Source organism: Manis javanica, chromosome 3, assembly GCF_040802235.1.
Source record: "Manis javanica isolate MJ-LG chromosome 3, MJ_LKY, whole genome shotgun sequence".
NCBI classification, from domain to species: domain Eukaryota; kingdom Metazoa; phylum Chordata; class Mammalia; order Pholidota; family Manidae; genus Manis; species Manis javanica.
In genome coordinates this window covers 168,552-183,452 of record NC_133158.1, presented here as the reverse complement: position 1 = coordinate 183,452, position 14,901 = coordinate 168,552, and the positions used below count along the sequence as shown (strand labels likewise).

At 52.8% G+C, this 14,901-nt stretch overlaps 1 protein-coding gene and 1 long non-coding RNA gene across 4 annotated transcripts; one reads left to right on the top strand and one right to left on the bottom strand.

The window, feature by feature from the left end:
- Nucleotides 1–264: 264 nt before the first annotated feature.
- LOC118967607 (uncharacterized) lies at nt 265–1,513 on the bottom strand. The gene is made up of 2 exons (XR_005054797.2): nt 1,374–1,513; nt 265–1,188 (listed from the first exon to the last, which is right to left on the bottom strand). It is a non-coding gene; the product is annotated as an uncharacterized lncRNA (long non-coding RNA).
- An 82-nt stretch (nt 1,514–1,595) lies between these two features.
- ELP6 (elongator acetyltransferase complex subunit 6) lies at nt 1,596–11,918 on the top strand. 3 transcript variants are annotated; one of them, XM_036994354.2, is made up of 7 exons: nt 1,600–1,734; nt 2,694–2,772; nt 3,736–3,806; nt 4,814–4,932; nt 6,221–6,422; nt 9,542–9,688; nt 10,711–11,918. In XM_036994354.2, the coding sequence occupies exons 1-7, from the start codon at nt 1,681–1,683 to the stop codon at nt 10,837–10,839; spliced, it is 801 nt and encodes a 266-aa protein (XP_036850249.1). In that variant the 5' UTR covers nt 1,600–1,680; the 3' UTR covers nt 10,840–11,918. The 3 variants fall into 3 exon arrangements, with proteins under 3 accessions (XP_073086612.1, XP_036850249.1, XP_036850250.2); XM_073230511.1 differs by lacking the exon at nt 3,736–3,806 and having other exon boundaries at nt 1,596–1,734; XM_036994355.2 differs by lacking the exon at nt 10,711–11,918 and having other exon boundaries at nt 9,135–9,618.
- The last annotated feature ends 2,983 nt before the right edge of the window (nt 11,919–14,901 follow it).

Below are 14,901 nucleotides of genomic sequence, written 5' to 3'. Positions count from 1 at the left end.
ACAAATAAGGAGACCAAGAAATGAACAATTAGCTTAGACTGTAGGGACCTGTCCTGCTATTTATCATCAATATACATAAAGCCTACTTTAACAGGAAACAGTATTTCTCTCAAGGATGTGCTTCTGCTGGGGTCTCATAGTAACCAGTTCCTTTGTGTACATAGTGCTTTCTTACTAAGAAACTTTGTTCTCTAAAATCAAAACTTTTCTGCTTAAAATCATATGCAAATTCCCTCCATGCTACAACCACCAAGAATACACCTGTTACTGAAAAAGCCGGGTTTATTACTCATTGCTGTGAAGGAGAATGCACACCAGAGAACCATGGGGGTTTTCATTAAAAGAGTTTTGGAACATGATTACAGGCTTTGCGCTTGACAGGTGATTTAAAGGGTTTAAGGAAGCACAACTTTCCCGGGGACTGACTCCTGTCAGAGAGTGAATTTTCCATATTTGTATTAGTTTGTATTAACTTTTGTTTGTTAATGTTAGGCTTGGTATCTTAGGGAATCTAGGCTATAGGGAGGGCCGACCAGAGTGGCTAAGCTGCTGCTGGTGAAGTAGCTGTACTTAGCTGGGAGAGAGGATATTTGGTAGTTCCTGGCTTAGACAATGTTTATGTTCGACTCAGGATGATCATGGAGTGCTTTGTCTGTCTTGATCCATCACAGTCAGACTGATGTCAATGTTGTGTGAAACTGTTTCTGATCCACAGAAAACCAAGACCTAGCTGTCAGGCCAGCTCCGGGATGCCACGCGTTGCTTTCCTCTTTCTCACTTATCCGTAAACACGAACACCCATTCTTGACTGGAGGATCTAAACTTGACATAGAGAAGCAGCTCTCATTTCTAGGCCAGCTGCAGAGCTCCGGGTGACTGCATGCCACCTCTCTTTAACCTTGCAGTTCCCAGGAAACCCAGATGCACTGCGCAGTCCAGGCCAGACACTGCTCCTTGGCCCAGAGCTGTGCTCTCTCCTGGAGCGCATTGCTGCTTCACCTGAACCGCTTCCCCGACCCCTAATCGTCCGGCGCCCGCGTCCCTCGGCTCGATGACAGACGCCGGGGCTCCACTGCTGTCTCCCTCGATGCGGGACTGGACAGCTCGACTTCCTTCTCAGAGGCTTGTCCCAGGGGTCCGTGGCTGGCTGGGCTACAACAAAAACGGACATGGTCCCCAGCGACCGACCTACGGAGGAAATAACGGCAGGGGAGAGGGGAAGGGAAAGGGGTGACGTCTGAGCGAGACCGAACCAAGCGAGTGCAAACCGCTGGGGGCGGGGGGAGGAGGGGCAGCGGCGCCCCGCCCTCTCCACCCTGCCGCCCGCACCCCGCTGCCCCCGGTAACCCTTCTCCTTTGGCTTTTCCACGCACAAGCCCGCGTTTCTGGACGCGCGAGGAGCGCGATGGGTGCGTGCAGAACTTTGAGCCCCGGTGCTGGGGCGAGAGCGAGGTCCAGGAGGGGCGAGCCGGACCGCGGGGTGGGGGGAGCCCGGGGCCCCCCAGCAGGCCCCGCACCCCAAGCCCCGGGGCCCTCGCCCCGCCTGGGCGCGCGTGAAGTCCGGCTGGCTGCGCAGGCGCCCGGGGGCGGTGCTGCGCGTGCGCGCTCGTCCCGCGCGCCCAGAGGCGGCGCTCGGTGCGCTCGGGGGCCTCCGCTCTGCGCAGCCCGCGAGCGGTCGGGATGCTCCCGGAACTCAGCGAGCTCCTCGGCACCTCCCCCGACGCGGCGGAGCAGGTACGCTGGCGCGCGTCGGGAAGCGGGTTTCGGGAGCGCGACCCTGTGGTCCGCGGGGGGGCCCCGCGCGCGCCCTGAGCGGGGCTCCCGCGAGGGGAGGCGAGTGCGTGCAGGCCGCTCCTCAGTCGAGGACCCCCGGCCCGGCGCCGCCACGGCCTCGCCGCCAGGCTCCCAAGGGCAGCGCAGCGCTTACTTCCCAGAGCGTCGGGTCCGCTTCGTGACCTGCCTTCCCGGGAGAGGGCGGGTTCGTCGGCCTCCCGGATCGTAGCTTTCGGGGGCCTGGTGGGCTTCGACCCAGTGCAGCCCACAGCCTCCGCCCGAGGGCGTGGAGGGTCCGCGTGGCCCCGGAGTTGTACGGGGGATCCCCGGGGCCGAGAGGCCCCTGGAGCCGGGCGGCCGGCACCGCAGACACCCTCTTAGAGGCCTTTGCGGGGCGCCGTGCCGAGCGCCTGGCCTGGACGCGTCGGCTCCCACCCGGCCTCGGGGAGGCCTCGTCACCACGGGCCTGTCAACAGCCATTCCTCCCACCCTGGAGGACAGAAAGCTGGATCCAAGGGCTCTTTTGAAGGTTCCGTCCAATTTTGGCAAGCTGTGATTTTTGCTGATTTTCCTTGGGTTCTGATAATAAAAGCATCCTTTGTTCAGGATTTAATTCCCCCCCAAGAGTGGTCCCTGAGTTGCCAAGGTGAGGAGCGAGAAAGAGGAGTGGAACCTGAGAGATGCCCATGACTGACCTAACACTCATCACTTTAATTGTTGTTTTTCCATAATCTTGACTTCTTATCTTCTTGGTTATCTTCGTGTGTGTACATAAATAAAGTGTAATAGTAAGTGAAATGTACACACACACTCCTCAGGTGTAGAAACATTGGGTGGGCGCACTCAGCTAGATTCACACTCTAAGCTGACCTCTTTCCAGGGGACCTACTTCACCTTTTTGTGTTCCTCTTAACTTTTAGGGGAAACTGACTCTACTCTGTGACGCCAAGACGGATGGCAGTTTTCTTGTGCACCACTTCCTTTCCTTCTACCTCAAAGGTATGGGACTCACTGATGCTATAGAAAAAGAAACCTAAGGCAAGGAAAAAATGCCTGTCTCGGGAAATAGTAGGATTAGTGTTAGCTGTCCAGGCTTTGGCGTTTGGGTAGCCAGATGGCTGTTCATTAGGTGATGGGTTAATGGGTCATCTTGCTCTTTCTCCATCCCTGCCAGAGAGTGGCACGTGCTCACTGTATCCGAGCCCTGCCCTCCTGGTCTCTACCCACTGTGCAGCCGCTGCCTCACCATGCTCCTCAGGTGGCCTCCTGATTTAGCTGCTCCTCTTGTGTATCTTGAGGTCTTTGGGCACTGGACCATTGATGCTTGGCCCTGGCACTGGATGCTTCCTACAAAACACAGGGAAGAAAACTGCATGGTCACTGAGCCGGGCCAGGTTAGGGCAGAGGCCTCTCACACTCAGTCATAATGACCTTTCACACTCAGTCATAATGATTTACAGCTTTCCAGGTTACCTCTTTATTTTGCAACTAAAAAAGTTTGTTACTGTCAGCATAGAAAGAAGCAAGAGAATCTGCAACAAATTGTTAGAATTATGTTCAGTAAATAATTTTGAGCAATCAATTTAATAAGTCATTAGCGTTTCTTCGGTTCCTCTTATGTCTTGGATACAAGATCAGTTTAAAAAGATCAATTGTATTCCTGTATACCAACAACAAACAGAAAAATAAAAAATTTAAAAACCACAATTAGCAATAGAACAAAATAAATAAGATACCTAGTAATACATCTCATGGAAAAAATACATTTCAGAATTGATGAAATAAGGTACAATTACTAAATATGAAAAAAAATGCATTTTAGTATAAGATTGGTCATGTCAGGCTGCAAGGCTTCTGGGTCTCTGGACCTGCCTTCGTGCTTCTGTTTTCAGAGGTATGAAGTATACAAGACTGATTGCAAGTAGAGACATCATTACATACCAGTTTGTTTTTTTTTTCCAGCTAATTGTAAAGTCTGCTTTGTGGCACTCATCCAGTCCTTCAGTCACTACAATATCGTGGGGCAGAAGATGGTAAATATATTAGATCCCAGTGAGTGTAGCCTATAGCTGGGTATTCCTATTTGGGTTGTAAAGAACTTAACAAGGGTGGGAATGAGGGAATTGTGGGGTCCTGAGCACCTTATCTGGGAAGCTCAGGCAGCCTTTTTGCTGGAATCAGATCTATTATCAGGTAATCAAACCCATCTCTGCTCACAGTGGACTTTTGGGGTTTTCTCCTCCTCAGTGTGGACTTTTATATTGGTCCTGTTGGGTTGGAGATCACAGTTGGTCTGCTGCCAAGTCAGGTGTGTCGCCGTCTCTTCCTATGTAAAGGGCTTGGGACCCAAAGATGGGGAGAGGTGCTTTTGTCACCTGCCCCTCATCTCATTACAGGCAGGCAGGCGAGAACAAGGTGGCCAGGATGGTAGTCACCTCCCAACCCTGCTTTGGCTGAGACCTGTGACCTGTGAGCGGGTGGACTTCCTGGGTTGTTTTGGAGTGTTTGATAGGCTGGTCTCAGGGAGGGAGGGGACCAGGCCACCCATCAGCAGTGACCTTTGAAATGCCCCACAACACTCCTGAGGTCCCAGGATTGCTGGATAAACAAGAGGGTTTATGAAATTCCAAGTCAGAAGTCTGGTCTTTTTCCAGCACTAGCATTTTCAGACCTCTGTCATTCTTCCCCGTCTTACTGTTATTGTTTACTTACTGTTTTTAAATGTGTTCAGTTTTGTAATTCATGCATTTAAAAAGGAAATAATGTGGTACCATTGTAAATTAAAAATAAATATTGGGTAATCATGAAAAATACAAGCAAAAGGTTTTTAAAAAGCAACAAATGTAATACACATCTGGAAACAGAATGGGGATTGTGGGTTAGGAACATCCAGGGAAAAGAAGTCACGGCCATATGCAGGAGGGACAGGTGCACATATGCAGAGCTCAGAATATGTCCTGCGCCCTCCTGTCCGCTAGAGTCTGGCCTCTCTGATTGTCTGCAGGGCACAGTAGCTCACTCTCCTCTCTGTCATGTTCAGGGTGTCAGCCTGACCACGGCACGGGAACGCGGGCAGCTTGTGTTCCTCGAGGGTCTCAAGTCCTCTGTGGATGTCTTCTTCCAGCCACGGGAGGAGCCACACCCCTTGCAGTTCCTCAGGTCAGTCAGCCTGCAGCCCAGCCCAGAGGTGCACACCTGGTAGGTGTGCCCACATGAGGATTGCTGAGTGACCCCACTCCTCGGTGTGGGAGGGCAGATGCTTCCCTGTTGTTGCAGCAGTATGGGAAAGCCCTGGCTCTTACTGCGGAGCAGAGGCTGTAGGGCTGTCCTGAAAGCCGTGGGAAGCATCATGTGCTGGCAGTATGACTGAGCAGCATGCTTTGCTGGTTTTTCCCACCCTGGCTTCGAGCCCAAGCTGACACCTTTGATCTGTTCTTGGCTGATGCATGGCTCAGCCGTGGGCCAGCTACCTGTTTTGTAAATGAGATTGTGCCAGGGTAGCCACATTCGTGCTGACATACTGTCTCATGCTGGCATATTTACAGGCGGCCCTTTAGGAAACAGTTTGTTGACCGCTGGTGTGGCATTCTGAGGTTGCTTCCCTGCCTGTCCTTCATGAGTATCCACCACACACAGCTCTGTGCAGACCCTCACCTGGCTGCTGGTCTTCATCTGACACAAAGAAGTGTGTACAGGAACTCTCTCTCTGACCCCCGATGGCCTTACACAGTGCGAGCGTCAGCACGGACTCAGAGGGCCACAGGCCCTGACCCTGTGGCCTCGTACATGGCCCGTGCCATGCATCTGAGTCTGAGTGATGGGCCTGGTTATACCTGCTTAGGTCGAGGATCCTGGTGTTAGTGGAACTCAGCCCTGGAGCGTTGGGACAGGAGCTTGGGTTCTGTGCTGGGTGCTTTGTGAGCCTCCCACCTGTTGATGGAAATGATAGCTGAGGATGGTCGTTAGGAGAGATAGCTGGGCCAGCTTGTTCAGAAGCAGCTCAGATCTGCTACGTACATAAGCAGGCCTTAGACCACGCCCCTCACCACCATGGCCCCTGAAGTGCTGTTTAGCTTTTCATACCTACTTGTGATCCTCCTGACAAGGCCTCTCATGCCTGCCCAGTCCAGATTAATCTTCATGTGCCTGAAGCTCTTGGATTGAGAGGCTATGTGGAATCCCTTGAGGATCCAGGAATCTGTTTAACTTTGTGTCCCTGGGTTTCTAGCGTAGTGCTTTGTACCTGCACGGCCTGGAGGGACACTTCAGTGTAAGGACAGTGCACTCCTGGGCACGTGCATGCCTCTCCTCTCCAACAGATCTCTATCCCTGTGGGGAAGGATTGTGATCTGGTTCTGTGCCTCCTCCTGGCCCTTTTCTGGGTGCTGCTTGGTCCCAGGTGAATGTGTGTAGGGAGGGAAATGATGACTTCTGTCCTCTGTCCCAGGGAGGCCGATGCCGGGAGCCTGCAGCCACTCTTTGAGTTCGTGCAGGAAGCCCTGAAGCCCGTGGCTAGCGGGGGAGCTGCGTGGAGGTGCCCGGTGCTGCTGGTGGATGACCTCAGTGTGCTGCTGAGCCTGGGCGTAGGGGCAGTGGCCGTGCTGGACTTCGTGCACTACTGCAGGGCCGTTGTGTGCCACGCACTGAAGGTACCACTGAGTGCCAGACACGGGCACACCTCACTGGCTGGCTGCAGTCTTTCTTCTGTGCTTGGGGTTTTGGCTTCACTCTGGTAGGCCCAGAAATCTTGCAGTCTCCCCACCCTGCTCTTCCTTACGTGCCATCGCTAAATAGTTGAGCCCTCAGAAGTAAGGAATGAACAACACAGACCACAGGAGCTGCTGTAGCCGTGCCTGCCCTGCTGGCGTTGGCCATATCCCAGGGCAGGTCATTGTTCTGGGCCTGTGCTTCTGAGCCCCAGCTGCAGACTGGAGGCTCCCGTGGCCTACCCTTACCCTCGGTTAATTTACTGGAGCGGATCGCAGAACTCAGGGAAACACTTAGGCGTACCAGTTTAGCAAAGGATACAAGGTAACAGCCAGATGAAGAGACACAAAGGGCAAGGCCCCAAATAAAGGCCCTTCTGTCCTCGTGAGCTGGGGGCCTGGCTTGGTGGCACGTGGAGGCATCGGCTTCCCCAAGTGTGGACGCGCTCTCCCACAGAGCAGGATCCCGGAGAGCAATAAGCTTTTTTCAGGGGCTTTGTGAGGCCTTCACTGCATGGTCATGTTTGGCTAAGTCATTGGTTATTCAATACAGCCCTCTCCCCTCCTGGGCTGCGGGCTGAGAGCTCCTACCTGCTAGTTACTCGGTTCCCTTGGCAACCAACCCCACCCTTTGGTAGGGTCCAGATCACTCTATTAAGACACCCACACAACATGTATGGCTCTGAAGTGTTCTCAGGAACTGTGGATGAAGACTGAATATATATTTGTCAGAACTCATTGTATCGCAGCCATGGTGGAGATTCTAACAATGGTAGTAGGCCAGCCTGAAACACAGCAGTGGGGGGGTGCCTGCCTCACCAGAACCCAGCTGCAGTAGTGGATGAGGTGCAGCTGTAACGAGCCAGCACAGTCCCCAGCGTGGAGGTGCGGCAGGCTGGGCAGAGCAGCGGGAGAGTCACACTGGGTCAGCCAGTGTGCGGACCAGCAGCAAGCACTGCTGCGTTTCGGGGAATTCCCGAGGCTGTCCCGGCTGCGGACACAGGGCCAGGAGCGGGTAGTGTGGAGAGGACTGGAGGAGGAGGAAGTGCAGGAGGCTTGGGGTCGCAGCGTGCGGGTGGGGGATGCCCCGGCCACAGCCACCTGCAGCAGCTCAGCTGTCTGGCCCACTGCCACCCGCTTCTTGTGGAAATGCTTCTTTGGAAAAGGCAGAACTTGGCAAGTTTAGAAAAGAAATAGGATGAATAGGATAAAGGTTGCTTCAGGAAGGAATGGTTGCAGAGCCCATCAGACTCCCAGACAGCCGTCATTCGTGAACACATTTGTATGTGTGTTTGCTCCCCTGCATTTCCCTTTTTGTCACTGGTGACCCACTATCCACACTGTTTGAAATTTCTCTTTTCATTTAATAACTCAGTATATTTTGGTGTCTGTTGCCTAAAAACAGAACCACAGACAGGCTTCATTTTTCTAACAGCTGGACACAATTCCTTTGGAAGGGTTTAGTTGAGGCTTAGTTGAGGTGTCGTCCGGTTTCAGCGGGGTTGGCCTTCCCCTCTGGTTCTGGCTGGCTAGCTCTTCCTGGTCCTTCCGCCTCGGCTCAGGGCACCCACCTCTGGGCCAGACACCTCTCCGTTGCACCCCCACACCCATGTCTGTCTCTCTCACTCTTATCCCCACGTGGGGCCTGGCGTAGGTGAGCCCTTAGGAGCTGTGGACTGGGTGAACTGCTGCCTGGTGGGACAGTGGCACTGTTGCTGGCCAGCTGGAGACACCAGGCAGCCCTGCCTGGGGTGATCTGTTCTGCAGCTGGGTGAAACCTCAGCCCAGATGGGGGAGGGAGGGCTTTGATCTGGAATGGAGAAGAATTCTCGAACAGGTCGAATGAGTGCAGGTAAGAAAGGAATTCATTAAAGGGAGTGAGTGACTGAATATCAGTGTTGCATAGTGCCACGAAAAGTGACCCTTTATTTGTGCAGCTGTACGGGCAGCAGAAAGTGAGAATGGGGAGAAGGGAAGTTCATTGAACTCCTGCTTGGCATAGGGCACATCTCCTGCCAACTCCTAAAGCCAGGGTCCCTTAGAGTCCAGTGTCCGCTTGAACTGCACAGCACAGGAATTAAATCCCTACCACCCCAGAATTTGGGGGAGCTGTGGAGCACTGGGTGGAGTGAGATTCTGTTCTGAGAGCATCCCAAAGCAAGGGTAGGGCAGACTGCTGGAGAGCATGACGGAAACGCTGCCGTTCCTGCCCGTCACCCAGGGGACCAGAGAGTGCAGGCCCCTCCCTACTCAGAGGTTCCCACAGCCACTTCCCTACTTGTTGGAAATAGAACAGAGAAAAAGGTTGCATTTAAGACTAGAAAGCTGAATGAAGTAGTGAAAAGACAAAGACACCATCGGAAGTGGAGGTCGGCCAGTTCTCATCTTTGCCACAGGAAAGAGTTCAGAGACGAAGTGCGGGAGGCTTATGGAACAAGAGGGTTTATTTGAAGAGACATTACCCACTTGGAGGGAACACAGGCACCCGCAGAGAGGAGGTGCACTTAAGGGGTTAAGGCTTGGGATTTTATTGGTCTTTTGGGTAGGGATCTGCATAGGGCATGTTGTATGCAGGTGATTAATGTCTTTTTGAGGTTTTGTCTCGAAGTATTATTCAGATGACTGTGTTGATCTCAGCCTTCTTTACCTACATAGGTTCATTCATACTCAGAGGTCTATCTCTCATCCTGGTTACAAAGTTGGTTCATTAAGAGGCTGGAAGAAGAGGAAGAACAGCATGTAGATTACGTTAAAGAATAAGCTGAGCCTTTTTCGCAGTCTGAGTAGATTTTATACTGGCCTGACCCGTGCCCTATGTTCCTGCTGTACCTCAGCACCATTGCTCACGTTGAAGAGGACCCCAGGCCGAGCTGAGGGGACAGGTTGGGTGTGCTGGGGAAACTGTCCACGGGTGGTTGGAGTTAAGGTCCCAGAGCCCAGGCTGGGGTCCGTCCCTCCCACAAGGCAGGGAGGCTGGTGTGTGAGGTGTGTGGGCAGCGCTCCCAGGCCTGGGAGTCCCCTCCAGGCAGGAGCAGGCTGCCATCATCGTGCCTCCGTCACAGGGGAATGTAGTGGCCCTTGTGCATGACAGTGGAGGTGCTGAGGATGAGGAGGACGCCCTCCTGCTGCATGGCGTCGGTCACCAGAGCCACCTGATCCTGCGGGCTGAGGGCCTGGCCACCGGCTTCTGCAAGGACGTTCATGGGCAGGTACAGGGGCTGGGGCCGGGGGCTTACTGGGCGGCGGGCTGCTGGCATCTTTGCTGGGTCTGGAACCACACGCTGGGATAGTGTTGAGCCTTCCTTCAGGGGAAAGGGAGTCTGGAGGTTCTGTGAACAGGCAGCAGTGTAGGTTCCCACATGGCCCTTTTGTGATCTAAGTGAGCTCCTGGAGAGAGGAGACAGCAGTCTGGAGCAGAACCCAGGGGCCCTGATACCAAATCGCTCTGCACTGCTGCAGCGGGCTTTGCACATCCAGTGAGCCCCGATCCTCACACCCAGGGCTGCCACACTGCCGCCTCTGACCAGAGTAATTGCAGCTCCCCACCAGAAGCTGGGAGCCCCAGCTGGGGAGCAAGGCCAGTTCTAACCCCCTGGCTCCCTGCCTTCTGAAAAGCTTCTTTTGGAGTCCCCCTGAGCCTCTACCAGAGCTCCCAGGTGAACTTCCTGTTGACCACTCAACTCACTCAAAATGGGTGGTTTTGGCCCAGAGTCGTTCAGAGGAGATCATGGAAATGGAAGCCGAAGAGCAGGGCTCTGCCCCGCCGCGTTGGTGGTGCTTGTTCATACGGTGGGCACAGGGAGCTCTGCTGGGCAGCTGCAGCCTCGCTACGATGTCGGTCCCCGAGCATTCGAGCCCCTGCAGATGTCGTCAGGATAAAGGCCGTGCCTTCCTGTGCCCGGGCCGAATATACAGATGCTCACGTGTTGATTTTCACAATCAGCTGAACCTACGAGAACACATCACGTGTAGAAGGCAGACCCAAGGGGAGCACATAAAAGTTCACGGTTTTTCTCTCTCCTTCATGTTTTTTGTAATGAGCAGACATGGCTGTGAAAATGAGGGGGGTGCTTGATTTTCACTTAGCTAGTAATGAGCTTGGTTTCAGAAGTCGGGCACACTATGCATGGGACATGTGACTGAGCTCGTGGAGGCCTGAATGGAGGGCTGCAGAGGAGGAAGGTGGGTCACCACGGAGCAGATGCTTTCATTTCTCTCCCTGTCCCTATAGCTGCAGATCCTGTGGAGGAGACCTTCACAGCCCACAGCGCAGCAGGGTCGGAGCCTCACCTACCAGTACAAGATACAGGACAGGAGCGTGTCCTTTTTTGCCAAAGGGATGTCTCCTGCCATTCTGTGACCTGGCCAGCAGCCGCTGCTGCTCCCTTGGGCTGTTTGAGGATGTGAAAGCTGACACAGGGGAGTGGGTCTTTACGCCTCTGCAGCGGTATTTCAGGCTGCACCAGCAGCTACGGGCCGAGGGACCACTGCTGCGCCAGTGTGCGTGAATATGCCCGAGGGAGCCACGGCCCGCCTCTGCCTGGAGGGCTGCTGTGTGTCACAGCCGGGTGAGAAGGGTCCTCTGACCCTCCGTATAAAGACATTAATCCCAGCAGCCCCGTTTTGGTGCCTGTGCCTTTCAGGGCCAGAGTGGCCGTGGATGTGCCATCCAGGAGGCAGTCCTGGCTGGCAGGCCTCCTCGCTGGCACCATGGCTGGCATAAAGTGAGCTCCCACATCACAGCCTCCCGTCGAGCGTCTCATTTAATCTTAACCTGCGTCCTGCAGAGGTGTCTTCCCATAGGTCTGTTGGAGGAGCAGGCCAGCAGAGCCTCTGAAGCACGCCAAGGGCCAGAGCAGCCTGCAGGTGACCGAGGCCTGACCCTCGTGGAAGGCAGAGGTGTGCTCAGCCTGGTTCCTCCCGGTTCCCAGGTGTGGGCCCACACACCAGTGGGCACCACAGCCAGGGCCGAGGCACACGTGGCCTTGTGAGGCATGTTCTTGCTGCCAGGCAGGTCGGGGCATCCCTGCCGTGAAGACCGCAGAGGTGAGCTCGTGCCGTACCCTGAGATACGGACCTGCCACACTCAGCCCTTCAGTGAAGAGCACCTCAGAGTGGGCCTGGGAAGGGTCTGTCAGAATCGATACATTCACGGTTGTGGGTGAAATTGTAATATTTCCAGAATATCTTGCCCGCCTTCAGTACATCTACATATCGATAGGCATTCAGAGGGGGGACGTGAAGTATATGACTTCAGTGCATTTGCGTCATTCCTCAGGGGTGGAGAAGAGTTCATCTCCATGTCAGTGGGTAATCACCTGGGCAGGGAGGGCTGATCTGTACCTGAGAGGAGAGAGTAGGGCCGGTGTTGCCTCTGCTGGAGCAGGAGAAACTGCCCCAGACTGCAGTTTATAAGCAATAAACAGAATTTAAACTTCATTTCTCCCTTTGACTGATTTCGGTTTTTAGAGGTATTTTGCCCCAGGATTTCCTCTCCCTGGACTTACAATGGTATGTAAGTTATTGCACAATGGGTTCGACTTTAAAAATAAATAAAATGAAAACACTGTTTGGCAGGGACAAAGGAAATATCATATTTTTAATTTTTTTTTACATTTTTTAGTCTTTGTAAAAAGGAACCCTTTAACACTCCTCCCCTCAAATCATACCGTTGTGTCAGTTATCCGACTGAGCTGCTTTTCTTAAAATATTGCAGACCTGATAAAATACAAAAAATAGTAAGTAACTTAAGAGAAAGTACTTACTAGACAATCTAATGATTTTTTATCAATACTTCAATATTTATATGTCAACTATATTACAATAAAAAAGCCAGTATTCATACCAGCTTCATAAGAGCTACAGTTCTGAATGGGCAAGGCACTACAAAACATTTCTAACATGATAGGATTGTTGCTCTTGTCAGCCTTAAAAAAAGGCTGTCTGTCTCTGTAATTTTACCAGCAAAAAATGGGTATATTCAGGAACAACAGAAAGTTGCTGTTTGGGACAAGCAGGCCATATGAGCGCCACGGGCAAGTCCCAGGAATGGAGGCGTTTTACAGAGCGAGGGGCGCGGGGCGGCTGTTCTAAACCAAAGCCTGTTGGAGGAAACCGGGAAGCCCCAGCGTCTGGCTGCTCGTTGGCTGGGCTTTTCCTGGGGGTCGGTGGTCCGCGGCTCGACAGGGCGTGGGTGTGGAGCTCCCCCTGCAGGCCTTCTGGTGCCATGTCAGGCTTCCCCGTGTCCATTTTCGCCTTAACTCCTTTTGAGCAAGATCTTACTCTGAAAGCATCACTGATCAACAGGTTTTCCGTGTAGTAGACCTTTCCAAAAGCTTGACAGGCAACAAAATACGGGACTTAAAAATCATTATACAACAAGTATAATGACAGTTCCAAATTTCATGATGGTCCTAAATCAGGACCCTAGGTATGAAAGTAGCCACCTAAAAGATACACTGGCATTTATCCCAACTGGGGCAGGAAAGGTCTCCCTATGAAGGAAAACAGTCACATGTGCCTTCTGGAAGTCCCTGCTGAATGTCATGAGAGCAGAATGGTGACTATGGCCAGAGCATGTGGAAATAACCAAGTGTACTTGGAAGACCGTGCAGGCATGAACATGAAGCAATAGTGGTGAACTTTGCAAAACTGAAAGACATTTTAAACCTTATCTCAAACAAGATGAAACAAGGACTTTTGCAAATTCTGAACTTTTCATCTTTCAGAGAAAACTCAGGATTGTGGTGAGGCTGTTTCTAAAAGGCCATAACCAGAAAGAGGTCTCCCTCTTCTGCGAGGGTTTGGGAAATGCAGACAAGGCCGTTTTCTTTCCAGGGAAGAGCAGTGACAAAGAGGAAGGTGTCCAGGCCTAGTCGTGGGAAGTCCATGTTGCCTGACATCCTTTGCCTCCATCTCGGGAAATCTTCCCTTTCAGGTCACCAGCTGGAGAGCAGGGCAGGCGGGGCTGGGTCTCTCTAGGTGTCAGCGAGCCTGCGTCCGTTCCCTGGAGTTTGGTGGCACCGGGCTGGTCGGCAGGTCCTGATGAGGACCTTTCCTGCGAGGCTGAGGAGGCTCTCCAGGACAGACGGAGCCTCCAGGTCAGGCGCCCATGCTTGTCGCCGCCTGGAAGTGCACCGTGACCGCGCCTCTCCGCCAGAGCGGCGTGGGTTTGAGAGAGGCCCTCAGGCCTTCACACTGGCATGTGTCCTTCATTGGTTGCGGGTCAGGAGGCGGGGACCACAAGCACTGGACGTCCTGCAACTTTGGAGGGTGAGCGCCTGAGTGTCCCAAAGGGTGAGTGTGAGATTTAGGACCAGTGGTGGTGCCTTTAGCCCAGAGTTCTGGAGGGTCTCCAGATTTGCGTCCTGAGTGTTTGAGGGTGTCAGCGTGTGCGGCTAATAACCCCAAGGACTGAGGATGGTGTGGACGGTGTTGTAAGACTGCACAGACCAGTCAAAACACCCATCTGGCAAAATGGATTTCCCAGTAACCATGAATCTCTACAGGGCTCTGCAGGGAGGAAAAACCTAGCGATTTTAGACACAGAAGCAGCATAACCCTGTCTGCAGGGGAAGCTTTGGTCCAGTGAGAAAACATACAAACTGTGATTAAACATTTTCCCATGGGATGGTGACTTGTATGAAATCCATTTGCCAAACCTTAGATGAATGGGCCACTGGGCAGTTGACAGTGTCTGGGGGCTGTGTGCACAGGTGGGACAAGCAAGGTGGGCACATTTTGCAGCCTTACTAATGTCTCCACAGCGATACTGGCTCATTAACACTCATGTTGTCAGTAGACCACCAGTTTAATGCACATACAGTGGTAACTAGTTGGAATTTTAGAATTTCTGGTAGGACCAGTTTGTTAATTTGGTCCAAACCAGAGTTCTCCCTTTATCCAACCTACAATTAGATTTCCAATACTGTTTTTCCTTTTCTGGGACCAAGTGGGCATCTCTAGTCAGCTTTTCCAGATTCTCATGTGGGATAACATTCCTGTGGAACATGATGGGGGTTTAGTGCTTTTGGTGGAAATACCAGTAAGGTGGCTTCCCTTGGCCTCCAGGGAGTTGCGGCTAGAATGCCGGGAACCATAGCCAGAGCAAACGTATAGCGTCACTGTTAGACTCAGGGGACTTTTCAGTTTTATCCCTATTGAAGGATAGGGAACCTCCTTGTTTCCACAGCATTGCAAAGTCATGAGCCACCCAGAAGCACACCAACAACCACCAGAACCACAGCCTGCAGTTTGACCCTTGGCTACGGGTACCTCAAGTAAGGGTGTGCAGCGCAGTCTGCTGGGAAACGTGGCCAGAGGTAGGGGTGCAGCCTCATGACTTCAAAGGGAGTCTCAGCATGCCCAGCTAACCATTTACCATTTTCATCCTTCAGATAAGAATCAACAGTAAACCATGAAA